The sequence below is a fragment of the Haliotis cracherodii genome, unplaced genomic scaffold (genome assembly GCF_022045235.1).
Source record: "Haliotis cracherodii isolate W230 unplaced genomic scaffold, xgHalCrac1.p SCAF_7, whole genome shotgun sequence".
In the NCBI taxonomy this organism is placed as follows: domain Eukaryota; kingdom Metazoa; phylum Mollusca; class Gastropoda; order Lepetellida; family Haliotidae; genus Haliotis; species Haliotis cracherodii.
This window is the reverse complement of record NW_027266330.1, coordinates 15,817,883-15,841,628: the sequence shown is the minus strand read 5'-3', so window position 1 is coordinate 15,841,628 and position 23,746 is coordinate 15,817,883. Positions and strand designations below refer to the sequence as shown.

The following is a 23,746-nucleotide window of genomic DNA, read 5'->3' as shown; positions in this document are numbered from 1 at the left end:
ATCCTGTTAGTCGCCTCTTACAACAAGGATACATGGCAAAGTCGCCTGTTTCAACAAGCATGGGTTGCTGAAGACCTATTCTACCCCTGATCTTCACGGGTCCTTGGTATTACACCTTTAAAATGGGCTTATGGTAATGTTTCCAATAAAAGGAAAGATTTCCACACATAACACTTAGTTGCTTCAAATTTTGCATGGGTTTGGGAAACAATAAGCCTACATCAATATGAGGAAGAGAATTTATGCATCTCAATTTCTTTATTATGAGGAACACCACGTTTGGGAGTATATGTTTATTATCATCATGTCAGGTCTTAATGCAAAGCATACTTATTTCATTTGAATTTTAAGATTTGAACAAATAAATTTGCCGCATGTTATAATAATTCAACATGTATAGAATCAATGTAAGAAATCAATATAAAAGGTCACTTGAATTTAGTCCACGAGTTGTCCATGTCTACAAATTCTCCATGGCAACGAATTAGGGGAGTAGTGCACTCAACCGGGCACACTTTTTAGATCCAATTAGTACTGTGGGAGCTCAACCGCGCTTCATCGAGTTGGCTAATTAATATGTTATTCAGCTAATGCTCTACCACTGGACCATGTAATCAGTGCTCGTTGAATGGGTCATAAGCACCCCTTTAACATGCATGCAATAAACAATGAATTGCCCATGACGTCACATCATGATGAACCAATCAAGCAACGCTAAGGTGTATGACGATGTGTTTCGAATGATGGCCAATGTGATGACTCTAATTGTTTTTACCCCGGTTAATGCTTGAATAGGTAAGAATTTATGGATCAAAAAGAGGTGTTGGATCGTAAAGGCGTGTCAGTTCCCCAAGACCGAAAGGGCCTTGGGTTGGGAGTGGGAGCCCTGGTAACGGTTTTGCCAGACAGCGGTTGCGCTACAGGTTCTACTACACCAAATCAGAACCAGTTTGGACAGAGCGGTTTTTGGAGGGAGCCTTCAGTGCAGATCGAGATATATCTGCAGGCTGTGATTGGAGGATATTCTGTAAGATTTATATGTCTTTCAAAGGTACATCAAACCAATTATTAAAACTGACCATGTTTTTCTATATTTAGTACTGTCTTTTTCAACATGATGACTTATGCTGAATGTGACCACAGCTATTTTCAAGTAGGTGACATTTGGTGCGAAACTGGGGGTGATGTGTTTAGCTTCCTGTACTCGGAAAAGGAGCTGGCTAAGCTAGTCATTTTTTTAAATTTTTATTGCTGCTCTAAGGCCAAACTGTGCACACACGTACAGGTAATAGCTGTTGAATGCTTAGTTATTTAATATATAAATAAAACGTTACTATAGAAGTCTATGGAAAAACATTTGGTTGTGTGTAACCTGTAGCCTAGTATGGTAATTGAGCCTGGTAAACTGCATTGTTGATCGAATTAGTTTCGTTGCGAATTCACCTTGGTACTGTTTGTTTGTTTTTTGTTTAACGCCGCACTCAGCAATATTCCAGCTATATGTCGACCTGTAAGTGATCAAGTCTGGACCAGACACTCCAGTGATTGATCTCATGAGCATCAATCTATGCATTTGGGATACGATGACATGCATTAACCATGTCAGCAAGCCTGACCACCCGATCCTGTTAGTCGCCTCTTACAACAAGGATACATGGCATAGTCACCAGTTTCGACAAGCATGGGTTGCTGGAGACCTATTCTACCCCTGATCTTCACGGGTCCTTGGTATTACACCTTTAAAATGGGCTTATGGTAATGTTTCCAATAAAAGGAAAGATTTCCACACATAACACTTAATTGCTTCAAATTTTGCATGGGTTTGGGAAACAATAAGCCTACATAAATATGAGGAAGAGAATTTATGCATGTCAACTTCTTTATTATGAGGAACACCACGTTTGGGAGTATATGCTTACTCCTTCATTGGGTGAATGGTACATAAATATATTTTTTAATACTTCTAGCCAGGGATTAAGCTTTTTAAAAATTCGAGGCAGGTGTGGAAGGTCCACCCAGTAAAGGTACTATATAATATTTACCTCAAAATGATCAATGGGTGTTCAACATGTTAGAGAAAATTATTGCAATTTGCAAGTTTGGCAATACTTTTGATTGACTTGTGTTGGTAAGACATTCATTCCGTTCAAATGAAGTTACCATCACTAATGAGGCTATCTGGTGTGGGGTTAGAAAGATAATGTACATAACCAGAGATGGACACATAAACATTTCTTTCAACACAGCGGAGTGGAACCTATCGATATATCGGCCTATGTCTATCTGGCGACACGTAAACAGTGGGGTTTCTCGAAGTTTTAACCAATCTGAGACATTCAAAAGAAGTTACCACTTCCTAAAATAACTGATGTGGAGGTCGTGATTTGTACCCTGGGATTACTAGACTAAAATATATTAATATGATAAATACATTTTGGATGTTTTACCTATCGTCTTTTTCCTGTGTGTTGTCAAAACTGGCGCTCAAACGTTTGTCGTCGGGCCGAAGAAAATACTGAAAGACGATTGGTCCAAAATATTCATTATTCTCCATTTTCCAAAGCACCTTCGTAACCCGGAAGTAAATTCTAGGGTCAAATCGGATTTGCAGGTGTTCCCAATCTACTGGATGATAGTATGTGTTGATAAGATTTTCATCGACGAACGGCTGCATTCGGCTCTATGTGACTGTCGACTGCTCGTGGCATAAACGAAAACATGTAACGATGTGATGAGACGTACGATGTTTGAGCTAAACAACGGGCAGATGAGACTACCTACGAAGAAAATGCGACAACTTGTGATCATTATTCTTGTTATTATTATCGTTGCGGGTAAGTTGTAATCTGAGCTGCATGATACGTATTGTTGATTGTATTGATGTAGTTTCGTAGTGCGTTCAAACAGTTGCAGATCTAACGCAACTGAATGTTTGTCACTGACTTCCATGTGATTGTATGAAGACGTTCTTGTGTTGGACATGTCTATTTTGAGATACTTCCCAAATAGGCCTACAGTTCTCCTACATTTTAACGTCACCTCATGACATGATGTGAAATGCACATGTGGCGGTTTTGTCAATTAGTTTGTAAGCAGACTTTCAAAAAATTTGTGTTTTACGTGATTGTTAAGAATATGTAACAAATACGTTGGGAACAATCCTGATATAATAGTGGCCATTAATAATAATAATAATAATAATAGGTTCACTTATATTGAGCTGCGTCCACCCGAGGTATGCTCTAAGCATACAATACAGTATAGTTCAGGGAATGTCATATTGACAGGTGTTGAGTCATGGTTGAAAGCAATAATGATAATAATAAGAAGAAGAAAATAAAAAGTTGAGTCCTTTTCTATTGATACTGGCATGTCCTTTGGGCTCAACAAATGCAACATTCATGTGAGAGACGTTTAGTCAATTTACTTCGGGGAAGAGTTTTGACCATTTTTTGGAAGGTCGGGCCTTTACGTTCTAAGGGTTGCAGGTTAGGGACAAACTTCAGAATGTCAAGAAAATCTGGAGTTCAGAGCTGAATGCTCGCAATAAAGTTAAAGCCACAAATACTTATGCTGTACCTGTCCTTTCATATTCTTTGGTAGTGTTGATTGGACGAAACAAGAAATTCAGGGTATTGACACCCTAACACGAAGAACCATGTCAGACAGTAGATCCCACCACCCTTGCTCTTCCCTCAATCGCTTATATTTACCAATCATAATGGGAAGATGTGGTTTGATTAACATGGAGCCTCTTCATGATAGAATTGAATTGTGCACTTTTGCACACATTTATTTGTCTGATGATCCACTTGACATGTCAAGACTCACGATGAAAACAAGGCACTCCACAGTTTTCTTAAACAAGCCAAGGATGTGGGATATACTCTCAATGTCAATGTGAATTTGTTGATGGTTCTGTACTGCTGGACGGTACATAAATGAGTGTCAACCAAGCAAATTGCCATGTCAAAACGGCCCAGACTCAGTTTTTCAAGCAGAGGCTATCCGAACAACCGCTGCATTGAGTTAATGTGCAGTGTGTTGGGAAGATCCTGCAAAGTCCTTCGCTTGGATGACGTCGGCTGGCCTGAAAAGTAAAACTGAAGGCTTTCTGTTCGTTACTCAGGACCAGTCACTTCCCACTCAAAACCATGAATGTCTGGTTTTGTATCAAAATGTAAATATGAAATGTACATTATGCAATGAATTTAATGAGACTGCCCAACACATTGTCAGTGGATGCCCAGCTTTGGCACAAACACAGTATCTTAAGCGACATGATGGTGTACCTCCATCATTTTATTACCGTGTTCTAAAAGCTTGTGGTTTTGACACAGAGGTCCATCCATGGTATGGCCCGGAATATGTAGAGGTCGTCATGGAAAATGATAAATTCAAACTTCTTTGGAATAGGCCCATTTACAGCCTCAGAAGGATCCAGGCCAACAAACCTGATCTTGTCCTTTTTGATAAATCCAATGAAATCATTTATACTATTAAATATTCTGTCCCTTTTGACACTAATGTGATTGACAAGATTCAGGAAAAACATGGCAAATTTGCAGACCTCACTTTTGAAATGTCACGCTTGTAACAACGCGTGACGGTCTGACGTTGATTAATGAACAGTTTGCATACTCGTATATGCAAGAGGCCAACATATGGTTCTCTGTAGGAAGTGACAACTTGGTGACGATGGCTTGCGGTATATACAGTTTTACTTTATACATGTAGATATATACATACAAAAGACACTATGTGTCAGGTCAGCACATAGTGGTTGTAGTGGTTGTTGTCTAGGTGCCCCGGAGCACCCGGCCTAACCCTAGCTAGGCTAAGGGTAAGACCTTTCTTTTCTCTCTACTCTCCTTCTCAATCTCACTTACTTACTTACTTACTTTGGAGATTTAACGTGCGCTTTCCGACTGATGCATATTTCACACACGGGCCTGGCCAGGCCATTTAATGTGTTTCCGAAAGGGGCGAAAGTGGTCTGTGCAACCCAAGAGGGGACTTTAGGGGCTGCTTATACAGAAATAGTAATAAATATAAATATAAACAGTAATTCATCAGCAGGATGGCAGACAGTCGATGTACACAAAGATGGGGATTAACAATTAGGATAAGCATCTTATAAATAACAGCAATTAAGTGTTTCAAGGCATATAGATGTCATGGCTCCAGGGTAATGAGCCTTTGCAATTAAATGTTCTTCAGACAATGGGTGTTGTAAATCAGTCGCTATGACACTTGCATCCCAAGTTGTCCGACTCCCCATTGTTCTCCCAATCTGTTGACTGACATTGGGGGAGAACCCAGGTTTTTTCCAAGGACTCTACTTCTTCTTCTACAGACCTGCATCACTTCGGGCTTTCCTCCCACATTAAGCTGACAAGCCGCGATATAACTGGAATACTGTTAAAAGCGGCGTTAAACCGAACTCACTCACTCACTCTTCTTCTACATCCTCCACATCTTTTTCCAAGGACTCCAATTCTTCTTTCTCGTTTGCAATAGTGTTTCGTATATCCAACAATACTCTCTATATATGTTCCAATACATCGTCGCGAGACACATATTCTATAGAGTTGTCTGGTTTGACTTGTGTCTCACTTTCTATAGGGTTCCCTGTTTTTTTCTAGGTTCTCGCGCGCATCCGACTTTTTCCATATTCTAAACAAGAAAACATTGATGCAGAGCATCAAAGTTCCCCGCCATATGTGATGCCTCACAATTATGATGTTACTGAAAGGCATGAAGGAGCATAACGATATTAACCACAAATAACACAACGCGGTTGTGGAAATCTTTTTTTTATTTGTTTTGAGTATTGGGCAATACAGTTGTCGCCTCTTACGACAAGCATAGTCGTCGCCTGATATACTGTAGATGTAAGATGTAACATAACAATTCATCCATAATACTGAACAGAAGTAAAACTGCTTGTCCATTCGGATCAGTCTGATCCAAATCATTCCGCTGATGAGATTTAAATAATGCATACGAATCAAAATCCGTAAAAATGCAATAGAGACATCATTAGAAGTTACCAAAAGTGACTGGGATATCAATATTGCTTGTTGAAATGATTCTATGAAATTTGTTTTCCCAGCATCAATATTTGAAGCACCTGTGACGGGGCCATAAAACTGATCTGTTATGTAGACAATATCGCTTAAGGCAGTGGCTGCTGGGAGCTGATTATGACCTTAATACTCCTTCGGTGTTAACTATGTGACTGTAGAGAGCTGTGCCTTCATATAAAAGATTATCGAGATCAGTGGAACTCCGTACAGATGCAAATAGATGTGAGCCATGGGACACAAATTATATGATAGCGATCAGAGCTACGGCTTTACATTGAATTCCATTAAACGGTTGAAAAATACTACAGCCTTGATGCAAATTCGCCGACACACTACTCTGATTTTGCTTTGACTTTGCTACCAAACATTTCACATGTGGCCATGTGAGGTGCACTGATAAAAAACACGGGGACTGGGTTAATTCAAAATACGGAATATAACTATTCCAAATTTTTCCAGTGAATGTGAGCATCCAAACAATCGAAAGTTTAGTATGTAGAATGTGGAATTCAGCCATATTACATTTAAATTGAGATGTCGTCGTTGCATATTCAGAACATATTTTATATTATGCTGATATTTACGAACTCCGGAGTACAGTTCTTCTTTTGTATGCACCGTGAAAATCAGAAAATTAGTCCTTGAGGAAAAAAGGACATCGGATCACATATGAATGGTTTAATAATGTCAGCTAATGACCAGAAACAATCAGATGCATCAATTAACTACATAAAGACGATTTTGAAGTGTCTCTTATTGCTGGAAAAGAATAGCATCAACATTCCACACACATGATTTGTATGTTTTTTTTCCGTAATTGCGTGGCTTGAAATTTCAAATAAACCAACATGTCGACATACATGCTACAAAATTAACGTTTCTCGTATACTTTCCCGCCTTAAGGGCGGGGAAGAATAACCTCCCGGTTCCAATACCATATCTTTTTTTCGCATCCTCTGCCGAGATGTTTCCACGCAGGGCATGAATTTCTTCCACCTCTTCTTCGGATAGATTTTTTTCCGTGGCATCGTATACATATTCTACAATATTTGTCTCCGATAGGAAATTTCCTAGGAATCCTGTACATGGGAATTCCCGTACCAGGAAACCTCCGAAGAATAATCCTATACCCAGGAAAAAGCAAGCAAGTGGTTGTGTTTACTATAGGGTTTCCTAGGAGGAGGACCAATCTTTTTGGTTTCGATATCCCAGGATAGCCCAAACAGTGTTTTTGTCTGCTTTTTCTGCTATTTTCTTTGTTTGCGAAATTCGTAGTATATCTTCTACCAAGAATCGTGTAGCATACAAAATTTGTGTATATTTCTGTTTTTTGCACAACAGGGAAGATAGGAGATCTAGTTCTTTTTCTTTTTGTTCTCTACAAGCTTCTTTTTGCTTTTGTTTTTCTTCTAGATAGTTCCATGCTTGTCTTTTCCATTCTTCTACATGTAGACCTTCTTGTATGTCTTGTAGATATTTTCCTCTCTCTTTCGTAGACATAGTGTATACTTGTCTTCCTTTTGCTATTTCTGGTACTTCTTGCAGATTGTATTTGGACACGTCTGTACCTATAGCGTGGCATTTTGCTGTTCTCCATTCCTACTCTACTTTTTCTGCAGGTGAACGCTTGGAGACACTGCATTTTTGTGTAGTTGTGTTGGCTTTTTGCTTGCACACAAGATAGTTTTTGTATCTTTTGCTTTTGTATAGCAACATAGAGGACGTAGTTCTACACCTTCTTCGTTTGCGGATAGAATTTCTACCTGGAATATTGGGCAGTTTCGGATACCAAAATCTCCTGTAGCCCATCGTGTAGCTCTATTCCATTTTCTGTCGTCTTCTACAGACATTGTTGTTGGACAAATCCGTACTCCAGCTATTCTTCTAGTCGTTGTATGCGCGTACCAAGCTACAAATATAGTTCCTTGTGGGCAATCTGCTAGCACAAAGCAAGGATCTAGGCAACTAGCAAGATTTTCCCATTGTTTTGCGGGTGGTTGTACTACATACAAACAAAGGGTTGTTTGCTGGGGAAACTATCCGTAGAGCATCTTCTACAAATAGTCTGCTGTTTCTGTATCTCGCAATTCGTCGTTGCAAGCATACAAAGAAACTTCTATACGTGTGCAGCCTCAAGCTTGTACTCGTGGGTGCAGAAATGTCTTGCCCATATGTTTGTTTGGACAGTCTACATAGTCTGCAAGATGTCCTCCAAGTTGTTCTAGTATTTCTCCTGCTTCGAAATTGGACACAACATTGTTGTACAACTTCGTTCTTGTTGTAAAGCCATTGTAGGTGTGTACCCATGTACAAACATGTTTTCCAACGCTATCTGTATTTGCAAGAATAGTTGGAGTATTTTCTTGCATAGCTGCTGCGGGGTCGCCTTGTTCACGGAAACCATGTTCTTTGCAGAGATGTTCGACAAGAGCTTCTCTTATCTAGTGTACCCGAAAAGTCCCTCATGTAGTCTATAGAATACAAACCATAGCCGTGTGCTAGTAGTTGTCTTTCGAAATCTGGCAAAGCAGTGTGCAATTCGTCTATAGGTATTTCGGAAACATCTATCTTTGCTACAAACAAGCCATGTACCTCTTCTTCTGGATATAGTTCTTCCCACTTCTTTTTTGCTTTCTGCTCTGGATCTTGCTCTATTCTTGCAATTGTACTCCGTATGGCACTATTTTTTGTTTCGGTATGTGCAGAAATAGTATGCAAAATTGTTGTGTGGATATGTCCTCTTTTTTCTCCATCTGGAGTTTCTCCCATACTTGTGGTCATATACTTGTGTAATATAACTTTAGATTGTAAAAGGGAGATACTGTTTGGGATATTAGATAAATAAAGAGTCTAGGCCTCAAAGTTGCAGCTAAAACGGACACCAATGCGACCTAAATTTCAGTTTGTCTACTGGCTAAAATTCAGAGGTTGCCAAATGACTACCTTGAAAAATATCTTGTGGCGACTAAATTCTATTGCTACACATCTGTAGCATGAATAAAAATGAATAACAGCTGAAAACATGTGCTGATAATTGTACTGGCAAAACATTCCTGTGTGTAACAGGTTGGGAGAGAGAACAATGTTTGCAATGTCAATAATGGTCAATGTGTTGCATTTCTTAAAAACAATATTTTATGTCAATACCTCGGCAACAAACTCAACTTATTATGCAAGTACATGTAGCATTCATTTCCAGAGCATAACATGGTGAACTGGTGCCTTTTGATGGTTCATTGGCAACAGGATGTACTTAACACATATAGAGGTTACCTTCATACCCAGAGGACCCGTGAAGATCCCGGGTAGAACAGGTCTTCAGCAAACCATGCTTGGCGTAAAAGGCGATTATGCTTGTCGTAAAAGGCGACTAACGGGATCGGTTGGTCAGGCTCGCTGACTTGGTTGATGCATGTCCTCGTATCCCAATTGTGTGGGTCGATGCTCATGATATCACTCACTGGATTGTCTTGTCCAGACTCGTTTATTTTCAGACCACCGTCATATAGCTGGAATATTGCTGAGTGCGGGGTTAAACAACAAACAAACCAACAAACAATCATCACCAGAGCGTAACTTACAAAAGAGAGGGGCTATAGTGTCCATGATAGTAAAAGACGGTTATAACAAATTCAAATGGTGCACTAATTTTAGTTAGTTAAAAGCATTTCAACAGAATTTATAAACATTTCAACAGAATATATCCACTTCAAAGGCTATAGCCTGATCACATTTTTACCATTGTTAATTGAGGGAGGACAATGTGCTGTACTTAATCAGTGAATCATTTGCAGGCAATTGTTTATTTCTGCTTTGAGCAGCCGTACGTGGCTGATAGGTGACAGATGACAACTCCGAGATTAACAGTTCATTATAAACATGAGCATTGTCGTTGACAGAGTGCGCATGGGACCACAAAGTGAGTTCGCCATATCGGTTATTTCATTTTAAGCGTGTTCTTTATCCATTTATTTTTTTTATTTAAATACACAGCCAGTGACCGGGACTGAAAAATCAGTTCGTTACATCCTTCAGTTCGTTATCAGTGTGGTTGCTATAAACGTGGGTTACTGTTATCTATGAAACTTTATTCCCATTTCTGAAATTGTCATGCTATTTTCAATTTAGTTTGTTTGATTGTTGTTTAATGCCGCACTCAGCAATATTCCAGCTATATGACAGCGGTCTGTAAATAATCGAGTCTGGGCCAGACAATCCAGTGATTGACATCATGACATCGATCCACGCATTTGGGATACGATGACATACATCAACCAAGTCAGCGAGCCTGACCACCCGATCCCGTTAGTCGCCTTTTACGAGAAGCATAGTCGCCTTTTATGGCAAGCATGGTTTGCTGAAGACCTATTCTACCCCGGATCTTCACCGTCCATTTTTTGATTTAGTACAAAATTATCCATGCATATACTGTATATTGTACCTTATGCTTGGACTAATATTGACAGGTAACCTCATTAGACCAAGTTATTTTTGTAATGAGCAGTACTCCGTCTGAAAGCCAGTGTGATGAAGCTACCCTGAAACAGCAGTCAGTATCAGGAGACTAACAATGGAGTGATTATTGATCCAGCTTTAGAGAAAATACAACTGTTGTTGAGTCAATATCAGTACTTCAGTGATGCTGACAGCTGTTGTATTTTATCAGTTATTTTATTCCAATTACACATATTTGAGGTGGAATTTAGCCGTTGGTCCAGAAGACTGCTATGACTTATTTTCTCGCACTGGCATCCACATCCATCTGTCCGTCAGTCAGTCCATCCATCCATCCATCCATCCATCCATGGTTATGTTTTGTACTGATTGAATGAAAAAGGGAACACTCAGTTTTAAACACAGTAAAATGACATGATGTCATGGGTTCCCTGCCTTGTCTACCAACATGACCAAATACACACAAACACATCTCAACATTTGTTTCTGATATGTGTTGAATTTATATGCACGCTATTTCAAATGTACTGACAGTAGATCTTATTTCCCAATAATTTTCATTGTTCCCTTATTTGTTTCCATCAGTATATATGGTATATATTCTATTATCATGTTTACTTATTTGACTGAATAGAACTGACTGGTATAGATGTTATTTAAGCCAGATTTTTGGGTAGGTTAAGCATTTCTGGCCCAAAAACTCAAATTGGTAGGATGAAATAATTAAAATACAATTATTCCAATATTTTTTTTTGCATTTCCTTTCATTTCCTGAAGATGTTAAATAGGTACGAAAGACATAAAATAAAATGGGGGTGAGGGTTTTTAAGAAATAAATTCAATAGGTTTAATGGTTTAATTTTAATTTATTTATATATACCGTATTGAAAACAACAGTAAGTGAGTAAGTTTTTTCACATTTTACTTAATGCTTGCGTCAGCGGAATAACAAACCCACTGGTTTTATTTTTGTTCCTTCTTTCACATTTCAAATTTTGGGCGTCAACAGATTTGGAAAACAAGTTAAAAAATGTCTGGCCTTGTTAACAACACAATGCTCATCTCAGAGTGGTCGTTGATGCATCCTTTGTGATCTCCATTTCAGTTGTCTATGGCAGTCTGCCTGGCCTTGATGATAGACACAAGAGGTGAGTTCTTTCTACCACAAGCCAACAGGGTCCCATGTACCCGATTCTCCTCCCCCGTACCCCATTCTCCTCCCCCATGGGATTCTGTGTCAGAATAGATCACCAGTACTCTATAATTGTTCTCATTGTTGCGATAGTGTAACTGCACTGTACCAGTGCTTGTCTTCCTTGTGTTGACACGATAGTGTAGCTGCACTGTACCAGTGCTTGTCTTCCCTGTGTTGACACGATAGTGTAGCTGCACTGTACCCATGCTTGTGTAAGTAACACTCCACATGACCCGTGAAGATCTGGGGTAGAATAGGTACTCAGCAACCCATGCTTACCGTGAAAGGCAACTATGCTTGTCTAAAAAGGCGACTTACGGGATCGGGTGGTCAGGTTCGCTGACTTGGTTGATGCATGTCATCGATCCCAATTGATCATGATATCAATCACTGGATTGTCTGGTCCAGATTCGATTATTTACAGGCCACCGTCATATAGCTTGAATAGTGCTGAGTGCGGCGTTAAACAACAAACAAACGAATCAAAACACTCCACACACTGTACACAAAGATTTGTTTTGGTTGGTTTATTTGTTTGTATAACGCCGCACTTAGGAATATTCCAACTATATGACGGCGGCCTGTAAATAATCGAGTCTGGACCAGACAATCCAGTGATTGACATCATGAGCATAAATCCAGCCAATACGATGACATGCATTCAACCAAGTCAGAGAACCTGACAATCTGATCCCGTTAGTCATCTCTTACGACAAGCATAGTTGCCTTTTAAGGCAAGCATGGGTTGTTCAAGACCTGGGATCTTCACCGGGCTCGTACATATAAGTAACACTTCACTAATGTTTAAGGTGTCCTGGTCATCTCTATACTTGTTGTAACTGTAACAATGGTTTCTCTGTTTCAGAAGTTCGGACAGATACATAGAAAATGAACTTCACGTGCTTGAAACTAAAATCCGGGATCTTGAAAAAGGGTGAGTGTAGAATATTCTCATCATGAAGTTTACAAATACATTTGTGTTGAATCTGGAAGGTGAGACAAGGCCAGGTGAGAGACACGGCCAGGTGTGAGATGAGGCCGGGTGTGATTGGCAAAACAAATGTTTGTTTTTACAAACTAAACAGTTTGGTAGCGCACGAAAAACTTATTCCGTGATCTACAAATCATTAAACATATTTTTTTTACATCCTAGCAAAAATCAAAGACGTTGATCTACATGTATGTACATCCACGTAGAAATCAAGAGAAAAAAAGTCAATCACGGGTAATTTTCAAAACACGAGCAAATTTTGATTTTGGAATGACAGCAAGAAAGAAAAATTAATATGCATACAACTCTTTTTCCATAACTGTATTTTAGATGAGATTCGCCTAGCCGGTGACGGCACCGGTGGAAGAGTTTAAATGAACGTACCCTTGTGCAAGACAAGAATGGCCACTGTGCATAATGAAAATATTTTAACTATTTCCAGTGGCCAAACAGCAAGTTGGATTTAGGTTTTTAAGAATAATCCACGATACTTTTGCTTCCAAATTTGTCCATAAAAATTGAAAACTGTGACTTAATCATTCAAATGTAACTCTTATACATTATGAATGTCAACAGTCTTTTCAACTTCCGGTTACTCGTAAACATTTCCTGGCTGCCTTCTATGTGAAATAAATGACTTAATTGTTGCTTATTAAACAAGAGGGTGAACCTGGAGCAATAGTCATTGTATAATGAACTGTCACTTCTAATTAATTGAGGGGGCACGGGTGGCCCAGTCGTCTAAGGCGCCGCGATTCGCTGTGCAGAGTTGCGTCCCTTGGGCATGCCAGAAACCTATGATTGTGGGTTCGAATCCCGATTATGTTTCTAGGTTTGTCAGCACCATACCCGTGCTCGTGGGTTTCACCAAAGTGCATCACTTCGGGCTTTTCTCCCACATTAAGCTGACACGCCGCGATATAACTGGAATACTGTTAAAAGCGGCGTTAAACCCAACTCACTCACTCACTCTAATTAATTGAAAAGTCCATATTGATAAGATTTCATTTGATACGGTCAGAGACCCGGCCTCATGTATGGTACACACTTCAGACAGATATAAGACAGCAAAATTGCAAAAGCACTGGAATGTAAATAATATATTTTTTGCCAACAAACTGTAATACCATTTACAACAGTCGCTATTTCATGTCATCACTCTAAATATATTGATTTACAATCTAAACACACATTGTCGAAATTTGATAACTGCAGATTGTTGTCTCCGGCATGCCAATGAAATGAACAGCTGATGGTGGTAAACATGCCTCCTAAACGATCTATAATTGTTCTCGAGAATGATTCCCCATCAAGTCAGCAATGAACAGAAATACATACAAATTGGTGTGATTTCTCCTAAAGTAGACAATGAACAGAAATATAAGTTGAATGTAATTTTTTGTTCATGCTAATGCTAATATATGCTAAATATATGTATTCCAGTGGAATAATTGATGTTCAAAAATAGGATATCTGAGGATATATCTATATAATCTAGTAATATTACTTGCAACATTATTTGAGTCACAAGTACCAAAAATCAAATACAGTTTCATCCCTGTGTGAAGATGAAATATCTCTGAAAATTAGCAAAATCTCATCACACAAAAAAAAATCTCATTGCTTTTGGACCAGGGGAGATTTTCTTGCACAGGTAAAAATTTCCAGGATATTATCTGGAGGCCAAGTGTGAGACGAGGCTAAGTGTGAGACAAGGCCAGGTGTGAGACGAGGCCAAGTGTGAGACAAGGCCAGGTGTGAGACGAGGCCAAGTGTGAGACAAGGCCAGGTGTGAGACAAGGCCAGGTGTGAGACAAGGCCAGGTGTGAGACGAGGCCAAGTATGAGACGAGGCCAGGTGTGAGACAAGGCCAAGTGTGAGACGAGGCCAAGTGTGAGACAAGGCCAGGTGTGAGACAAGGCCAGGTGTGAGACAAGGCCAGGTGTGAGAAGAGGCCAAGTATGAGACGAGGCCAAGTATGAGACAAGGCTAAGTGTGAGACAAGGCCAGGTGTGAGACAAGGCCAGGTGTGAGACGAGGCCAAGTACGAGACAAGGCCAGGTGTGAGACAAGGCCAAGTGTGAGACAAGGCCAGGTGTGAGACGAGGCCAGGTGTGAGACAAGGCCAGGTGTGAGACAAGGCCAAGTATGAGACAAGGCCAGGTGTGAGACAAGGCCAAGTATGAGACGAGGCCAGGTGTGAGACAAGGCCAGGTGTGAGATGAGGCCAGGTGTGACAAGGCCATGTGTGAGACGAGGCCAGGTGTGAGACAAGGCCAGGTGTGAGACGAGGCCAAGTATGAGGCGAGGCCAGGTGTGAGACGAGGCCAAGTATGAGACGAGGCCAGGTGTGAGACAAGGCCAAGTGTGAGACAAGGCCAGGTGTGAGACAAGGCCAGGGTTGAGACAAGGCCAGGTGTGATACAAGGCCAGATGTGAGATGAGGCCAGGTGTGAGACAAGGCCAGGTGTGAGACAAGGCCAAGTGTGAGACAAGGCCAGGTTTGAGACGAGGCCAGGTGTGAGATGAGGCCAGGTATGAGACAAGGCCAGTTAAGAAGTTAAGAAACTGCCTGTGGGCAAAATGGTGTTTTCTTGTATTTTTTAAAGAAAGTTTTTAAGGAAAGGTCGAATGTAATTGTTCTGTATTGAGTTATAATATAAATACTGTTCTTTCTCCAGTACAGCCCTTCAAACTATGGATTGATTTTGACATTAGTTATTGTCTGTAGAATATGTAGTCTTATTATTTAAGAAAATGATGATGAAAGATGTAAGACTTAATATCTGAAAGCATCATGGCAGTCCTGCTTGTGGAGGCGTATGTAACAACTTTCAAATTCATACGCCCTGAGCTAGGATTCTATCCAAGTGCTTACAGCTGTTGGACACCATGTTCCCACTGCTGTTGTGAAGAGCAGTCATTTGTAGAGGAAGACTATATTGTGTCGGGTCATTGAAAGTATTGTAGGGGCTGTCGGGTAGCCTAGTGGTTAAAGCGTTCACTCACCTCGCTGAACACATGGATTGATTCCCGACATGGGTACAATGTGTGAAGCCCATTTCTGGTGTCCCCCGCCGTGATATTGCTGGAATATTGCAAAAAGCGGCGTAAAACCATACTCACCAGTAACCAGATGATCATTATGATCATCAGAACACTGTGACCATGACAAGAATGTAACCATGGTTGCACTGTAACCTTTGAAGCACTGTAACCATGGCAATGATGTAACCATGAGAGTGTTGTAACCAAGTGATCATTATATTCATCAGAACACTTTCACCATGAAAGAACCATAACCATGGAAACAATTTGAATATGGATGCACTGACATGATGGAAATAAACCTGTTGCATTAGGGGTAATAAATAAACAATTGGGATACTAGGACATGCATCAACCAAGTCAGCGAGCCTGACCACCCGATCCCATTAGTCACCTCTTGCGACAGGCATAGTTGGCTTTTACGGCAAGCATGGGTTGCTGAAGACATAATTCAACCTAGAGATATTCTTGGGTCATCTGATTCCTTATGAAAGGTTCATGTATGCTGAGGAAGATGTACAAGATGATGATGTTTCCTGCATTTAATAAATTCCAATGTTTTCTGTCCATTTGTGCAGTGACAACAAAATAATTGAGTACGATCAAATGTTTATTATATACAATACTTGGCATAAGATTCGGGGGCTGACTCGGTGTTGGAAAGGTAACTTACACTGCTGGTAAGTAGTATAAAAAGGCAGCCCTGCGGGTTGCATAAGTAAATTTGAAATATATATAAAAATTAATTAGAACCCTGCGGGTAGATCTAAAAAGATAAAATGGAAATATGTAGAAAGGGTGATTCCCTTCGGGTATGAGTGAAAATGAAAATACTTTGGGGGCCGCAAGCCATATAATGATAGTTTACAGAATGATTGGCTTGCAAAGCCCCTTCCGAGCCAGCCCCTTGGTGAAGATGGGGATGGATGGAGGGTCGTAATGACAGCTGAGAGAACAATGGAAACAAGCTGAACGACATTGAGGCCCTTGTTGTTAATATAGAAAAACAAAATGACGTACTGCACATGCCCAGGGAAAAATAGATTGCATTCTGGGATAGAAAATAGTAACTTGATACAGAGAAGAAATGTGATCGTTCACAGACAATTCTGAATGATAAATGACAACTGGAAATAAATGGAAAAACCTTCCGTAGGTGACAAATATATACATCTGTTGTGTAGACATCAATGTTAATAATAGGTGAAAGGATATGTTGATCACTGCACAAACAAAAATATAAAATTAACATTAAAGTTTTGGCCATGTTTACTCAAACCTTCTTTTTCTTTGTTAGTTATACTTTTGTAGCCCAATATGGAACAAATTCAATTATTTGATGCCTACAATCCCCAAAAGGAAGATTCTTGCAGCAGCTTTCGTTACTGTATTTTTCGTTGCAGCAAGCTAGGTTTTTGTTATTGTATATATTTTCCATGATAAAAGCCCAAAAATTAACTATCATTTCTTTAGGTGTGAGGGAAGCACTGATGCCAGAAGCAGGAAATGGATTAGTCCACTTGAAACATGCTTTGCAAACTCTCGTTTGTAAGCAGGCTTGTGTCAAGCTTCAATCACCATGGTGACCGTGTTAAGTGTCTATATGCAGAAATTTCATGCAATTAAACCCCCCCTGAGGGTGTGTAGACAAATCCGTTGTTTATCTAGGAAGTCTGATGCTACGTTTATATCCTATACTTCCACATGTAAGAGTTGTTGAGGGGAAGTTGGGTAGCCAAGTGGTTAAAGCATTCAATCGTCATGCTGAAGTCCCAGGTTTGATTCCCAACTTGGGTACAATGTTTCAAGCCCATCTCTGGTGTCCCCCACCATGGTATTACTGGAATATTGCTAAAAGTGGCATATAAGTATAAATGATCTCTTTAACAGGTCATCGACACAGGACTAGTTTTTTTAATTCTAAATCAAAATTGTTTCAATATGTGTCATCACTTATTTTTGAAAAGTCAGTGAAGTATTTTATGATCTTGAATAATCATCATGATGTTTAATTTGTTAATGTGTCATCTCACTCTCTCACTCACTCACTCACTCACTCACTCACTGTGGCAAAATAGTATGGATGCTGGAGTGAGTGAAACAAATTTAATTGAAGTATGTATACTCACACACAAAAGAAACGCAAATGGTTTTAAGCAAATAGGTAACAAACACAGAACCATAAATTGATACGAGCTTTAGCATGTAGTGAGGCTGATGGTGTTATCAATATTTTTGGTTGCATTTTGGAAGCCCCGAGTGAAAACGCAACATAAAAAACAAATCACCAAAACGCACCATTTCAATGAATAAGATGGTACCATGCACCCATTTCTCGCGAAATTGAAAATGCACGAACTGTCACGAACTGTAGTGGGTATAAAACTGTGGCCGATTCTTGGACCCACCACTCCTTGGTCAACAATGCCACGCCTAACTCAAATTCAGAGAAACCAGGCTATCGGACGTTTGGAAGCTGGAGAGTCTGTCCAAGATGTTGCCCATCATTTCAACGTTAACATAACCACAATTTACCATCTCCTGATACAATGCTACACAGACCACAGATGACCTTCCTCGGAGCGGTCGTCCTAGGGTCACCACACCTCGACAAGATCAGCAGATTACTCGTCAACACCAGCAACATCCGTTCCTAACTCCAAGTGAAAGTGCTCGACAGACCATAGGAACACATAATCGACACATTAGCCGGGACACTGTGATCCGACGTCTCCGTTCCAACAACCTCAGATGTCACCGACCAGCACGTCGTCCTGTTCTCCAACCACGCCATCGACAAGCACAACTTCAGTTGGCACAGGGTCATCACAATTGGCGTCATCGTGAGTGGAGGCGTGTCATCTTCTCTGATGAAAGTCGCTTTAGTGTCTCCTATGCAGATGGAAGAGTCAGAATTTGGCGGCGGCGAGGTGATCGTTTCGCTGACAGAAACGTTGTGGAAAGGGATCCATGGGGTGGACCTAACATCATGATATGGGCAGCGATTGGACTTAATGGACCCATGTGCTTTCTGAATGTTGGTCAAGGTCGGGGACACGGTGTCACTGCTCAGCAGTATATCGACCAAGTGATCAGACCCCACGTTGTTCCATTTTTTGCACATCAACAACACATTTTCCAGCAGGACAACACTCGTCCCCATGTTGCCAGAGCTACCATGGCCTTTCTGCAACAACACAACATCCGTGTTCTTCCTCGGCCAGCCCTCAGCCCTGATCTGAACCCCATCGAACACTTGTGGGATGAGGTTCAAAGGCGTCTGCACAATGTGCGCCCAGTCCTTACAACTGCCGATGAACTACGCACAGCTGCTCTGCATGTGTGCAGGAGGATCCCTAGGGCCTTCACAAATCGTCTGATCCACTCAATGTACAGGAGATGTGTGGCAGTGATCAATGCTAATGGTGGTCACACCAGGTATTGACTGACATTTTGGGTATTGACCCGAAACTCTGTAAGCCCTTAACATTTGAAAAAAACAATTATGTCATCAGCCTTTTAATCCATTAAACTGTCTTCAGTCAAACTTTTGTCAATCTTGCCCTATTAGTATTTCTTGTCTTTACTGTTGAAAATAAATAACATGTAAACTGCATACTCGGCTTGCGTTTCTTTTGCGTGTGAGTATACATATACAATCTTATCTTAAGATGTTTGGACATGGGGGCACGGGTGGCCCAGTCGTCTAAGGCGCCGCGATTCACTGTGCAGAGTTGCATCCCTTGGCCACGCCAGAAACCTATGATTGGGGGTTCGAATCCCGGTTCGCCCCAATTATGTTTCTAGGTTTGTCAGCACCATACCCGTGCTCGTGGGTTTCACCGAAATGGTAAACGTCTGAGACCTGCATCACTTCGGGCTTTCCTCCCACATTAAGCTGACACGCCGCGATATAACTGGAATACTGTTAAAAGCGGCGTTAAACCCAACTCACTCACTCACTCACTCACTCACTCACTCACTCACTCATGTTTGGACAGTCCATGTCAGATTTCCATCACTCAATTCAGACCATAACACACTCATAAAGCATCACACATGCCATGTATTTAGTTGTCTGTGCTCACCCAGGGACTCCATTAAAACGAATGCTTGTGACAAGGGCTGACTGGGGCTATTTACACTATTGTGATTGTATTTCAGTAGTGTAGGGTCCTGTTGGACCAGCATTGTGACAGATGTCAACTGTGGCAGTAGTATTGCCTTAAAGCTTGATAATTAAATTAATCAATGTAATAGAATAAAGCTGACAATCTCAAAGGCAGCCATTTTTCTCCCTGTCACTACTCAAACCAAAGGGAAGTAACTCTAATGTGTAGTTTTAATAATCCTTGCTAACAAAGACATAGGCAGGTTTGAAATTAGCATAATTAATGTATTATTTATAACTACTTGCAACTATTGCTGCTATTGAAATTATTATTATTATGAATACTATCGACAATACTATTATTGCAGCACATATATAGTTCAGAGAATCTTAAGAATACAGTACAGCAACTTCTCATGAGGACAATCTTTGCTGTAGGTCATGTGTCTCAAAGACAAGCAACCTGTTTTGGTGAGAATCCATCGGACGCAAGCCCATGACATTTAGATTGTTAGCCCAATAGCTAACCAACTGAGTTACATCCACGCTGTTAAACTTAGTGCAAATTTACCTAGTCGTGCCCAAGTCGTAACGGAACTGAACTGAAGGGGCAAATAGGTGAAGGAGACCTTCGAAGGTTACGGGTAGGCATGGTGTCTCGTGACTTTAGCCTACCGACACACACAGGTGATGCCATTTGACACACTCATCCCATTCCATAAACTATAAGATAGCGAGTGGTGGGGGTGAATCGATATGGCACGAATGGCTCCAGGCATACAGTGTGCGAGCTTAGCCTCAATTTTGTAATTGATATCTTTTCCCGTAAAAACCAAGCCTCGTTCTCAAGTGCGACCTACAAACAGTAAATACAATTTGCTAGCAGATGACATATTCACTCTATAGTCTCTGTCAACATGGAGTTTTTAAACAGATGTTTCTACTAAAACAACTTTTTTGTACTTTTATTAGTTTTCCATATTAGTTTTACGAAATATATTCACTGGATATTAATGCTTTTTCCCTGGATAATAAGGTTTATTCATTTAATGATGAGGATCATCTTTTTTAAAATTGTTCCAACTGTATGCATACCTGACAGGGACGACATGGGCTACCATTATGATACGATGTCTTACATTACTTCTCAGGAGGAATACCATTATTTCTTCTTTTGTTTCTATTTTTTCTGACTTTTTGGATGGCATAAATGCACATACATTCACGAGAGGCAAAATTCTATATAATATTAATGCATACACAAACCTTATTGGTACAAATGTACTCTTGATATTTTCCACTTGAAAATTCATTAGTTTTAGAGGCGCTAGAATTCCAATATGTTCATACCTTTCTTGACAAATCTCCAGTGGTGTCACTTAGAAGTTGCATCATGATAAATAGTTAGTAAGAGACTAGTATCCCAAGTGAGTTCCAAGAAAATAACAGTTGAAACACATGATTTAGCCATGACTGAGCAAAAAAATGCAATAACCAAGGTATAATCCAAAAGTAATCGTCCACCACAACAGTAACAGTAGTATACTGCTGCAGCAGACGATGGGTTTGAGCCAATCATTTTACTGATAGAGGTCACGTGACTACAACTTGACTACTTCCGGTGCTGTGAATTGTTAATTTCCCTAATTAAAACTAATAAACCAATACATATTTGAGATTTATTTTCTGATTTATTTAAGCACAAATGTCTGCTCAGTGTGATAACACTGACAAACTATGTCCAAACTATGTCCAGACCCGAAAGAACCAAATGTCAAACACCACAACCTGTAAACCATCAGTTTAGACCCCTGACATACAAATTAGACCCTCAATGACATATCAGTCAACACAAATTTAAACAAACGGTGTGAAGCTGCCCTAATGTAACATATCTGTCATTAGAATGTGATGCTATCTGTAAGGTGCCAGATGTATTTATGTTTCTGGCCGCTCTGTGTGGGACTTTTTCGAGGGGGAAACTGGGGACTGTCTTTTATCCAATTAAAAGCATGTTTACAGTTGTAGCTCCTCCTATTTTAAGTTGGATATAGGAAGCTTAGTGATCAGTGATTCCAGGAAACATAGGAATTGGCCCCTCCTCCCTTTAAGATAGATGGAACCCATATTTTTGTGAATGACTTCTACCCTGTGAGATAATATTTTGAGGTCATGTGACTTCAATAAACATGTTCTCACAGCCTCTACAGTGCATGGATGGGTTATATTTAGGTATTATTTTGATAAATGGACATATGTGGAAATGGGAAATATATGAAAACATTACATGTTCATATAGGATTTGTAATAAAAGGTATATATGAGGTAGGTGTAGAGCCAAGGATTTTTCACTTCCTGTGACCGGGGTTGTGACGTCACTATGGGGCCTTTAGCATTGAATCTATTTACAACCTGTGTGAAAGCGAGGCTTGGTTTTCATCTATAAGCGGTAACATAGGCTGAGCTTGCACACTGATAAGATGTCGAATTCACGAGTGAGTGAGTGAATATGGTTTTACGCCGCTTTTAGCAATATCCCAGCAATATCACGGCGGGGGACACCAGAAATGGGCTTCACACATTGTACCCATGTTGGGAATCGAACCCGGGTCTTCGGCGTGACGAGCGAACGCTTTAACCACCAGGCTACCCGACCGCCGCTCGAAATCACGAGTACACATGAATGAAAGTGTTTTAATAATTTGTTGGGTGATTTTGTCACAGAAAAGTGTGGGCTACTCGTTTGATATATCATTACTCCTACTCCAGACAAGTGTTCAAAATCAGTGTCTGCCAGTAGACCCGTGGCAGGTTGTTCCTGTGTCTGTCGGGTCCATAGTTTGGCCTGCAGTGAATTTACGTGTCGATTATTAGGCTGAAAGAAATAATGGTCTTGGTTCTCAGGCACTGCCCACATCATCATAAAGTTCATTGCACGTTTCGTTTTTCTTCCATTTTCAATTTTGTTTGTACCTTGTGTTTAAGTATTAGGATTTTTATATTTTGTGGAAAAGGGAAATAAAAACAAAACGTGCGGCAGACTTTATGATGATGTGGTAGATGCCTGAGAACCAAGCAGAGCTACAGATAAGCAGCATATTTGTGTAAAATCCCCCCCCCCCCAAAAAAAATTTAAAAACCCAATTACTTTCAATTAACTTGCGTACATAAACACATGCATTAAATGAAAAACTCAAATGTATTAAAACAGCTCGTGTAAATTCACAATGAAGCTTTTTCAGCATGCGTACAAAGGAGGTAATTTCTGAAACACATTTACGAGCTAAAAGTCTTCTTTCAGGGTCAAGCCAATTTATTTAGAACAGTTATATACATCTAAAACTATATTTCATTTTTTTTTAAAATCTTAAAATGTTCACTAATTTTGGGAAAAACCCAATAGATTGATGAATAGATGAGTGAAAAAATATTGATTACCCAATGTAAAATGTAATAACCCAATTAAAATAGAAACCCTAGAATAAAAACTCAATTGCTTAAAAAGTTATCTGGAGCTCTGACCAAGACTATTGTTTCTTTAAGCCTTAGTCACAATCAGCTGTAGTTGTTTAGATAGGGGGCCTGAAGAGTTTAGTCAGTTCCTGCAGATTCTAAAGTTGGCAGCCTAGTATTTATACGATTTCAAACGCTCCTCCATAATGCTTATGTCATTTTACATAGCATCTTAAATTTATAATACTATTCCTTGCTGTATATTGCAGTACACTATTACTACTAAAAATGAGACCCAACAGCGCCGACAGCGTAGTTTCAACGTAGTTTCTATAATAAGAACATGTATACAATTGTGTTCCTTGACTGTACTTTTGTCATATTTTATTGTATTCTAATTCTGG

The 23,746-nt window shown here is 40.0% G+C and overlaps 2 protein-coding genes across 3 annotated transcripts in view; one reads left to right on the top strand and one right to left on the bottom strand.

Annotated features, from left to right (window-relative positions):
* Positions 1-2,501, bottom strand: part of LOC139448080 (structural maintenance of chromosomes protein 4-like) — a 42,272-nt gene extending 39,771 nt beyond the window's left edge. Inside the window, exon 1 of the mRNA XM_071229591.1 lies at positions 2,448-2,501. The gene's annotated coding sequence lies outside the window, so the exon portion shown is untranslated. The remainder of the gene's footprint in view (positions 1-2,447) is intronic.
* A 103-nt stretch (positions 2,502-2,604) lies between these two features.
* Positions 2,605-23,746, top strand: part of LOC139447515 (UDP-glucuronic acid decarboxylase 1-like) — a 55,211-nt gene continuing 34,069 nt past the window's right edge. The window contains exons 1-3 of one of the 2 annotated variants that reach the window (XM_071228919.1): positions 2,605-2,834; positions 11,650-11,692; positions 12,608-12,673. In XM_071228919.1, the coding sequence (XP_071085020.1) occupies positions 2,732-2,834; positions 11,650-11,692; positions 12,608-12,673 (212 nt within the window). In that variant the 5' untranslated portion in view covers positions 2,605-2,731. Of the gene's footprint in view, positions 2,835-11,649; positions 11,693-12,604; positions 12,674-23,746 lie in introns of both variants that reach the window. The other variant, XM_071228918.1, reaches the window with a different exon arrangement.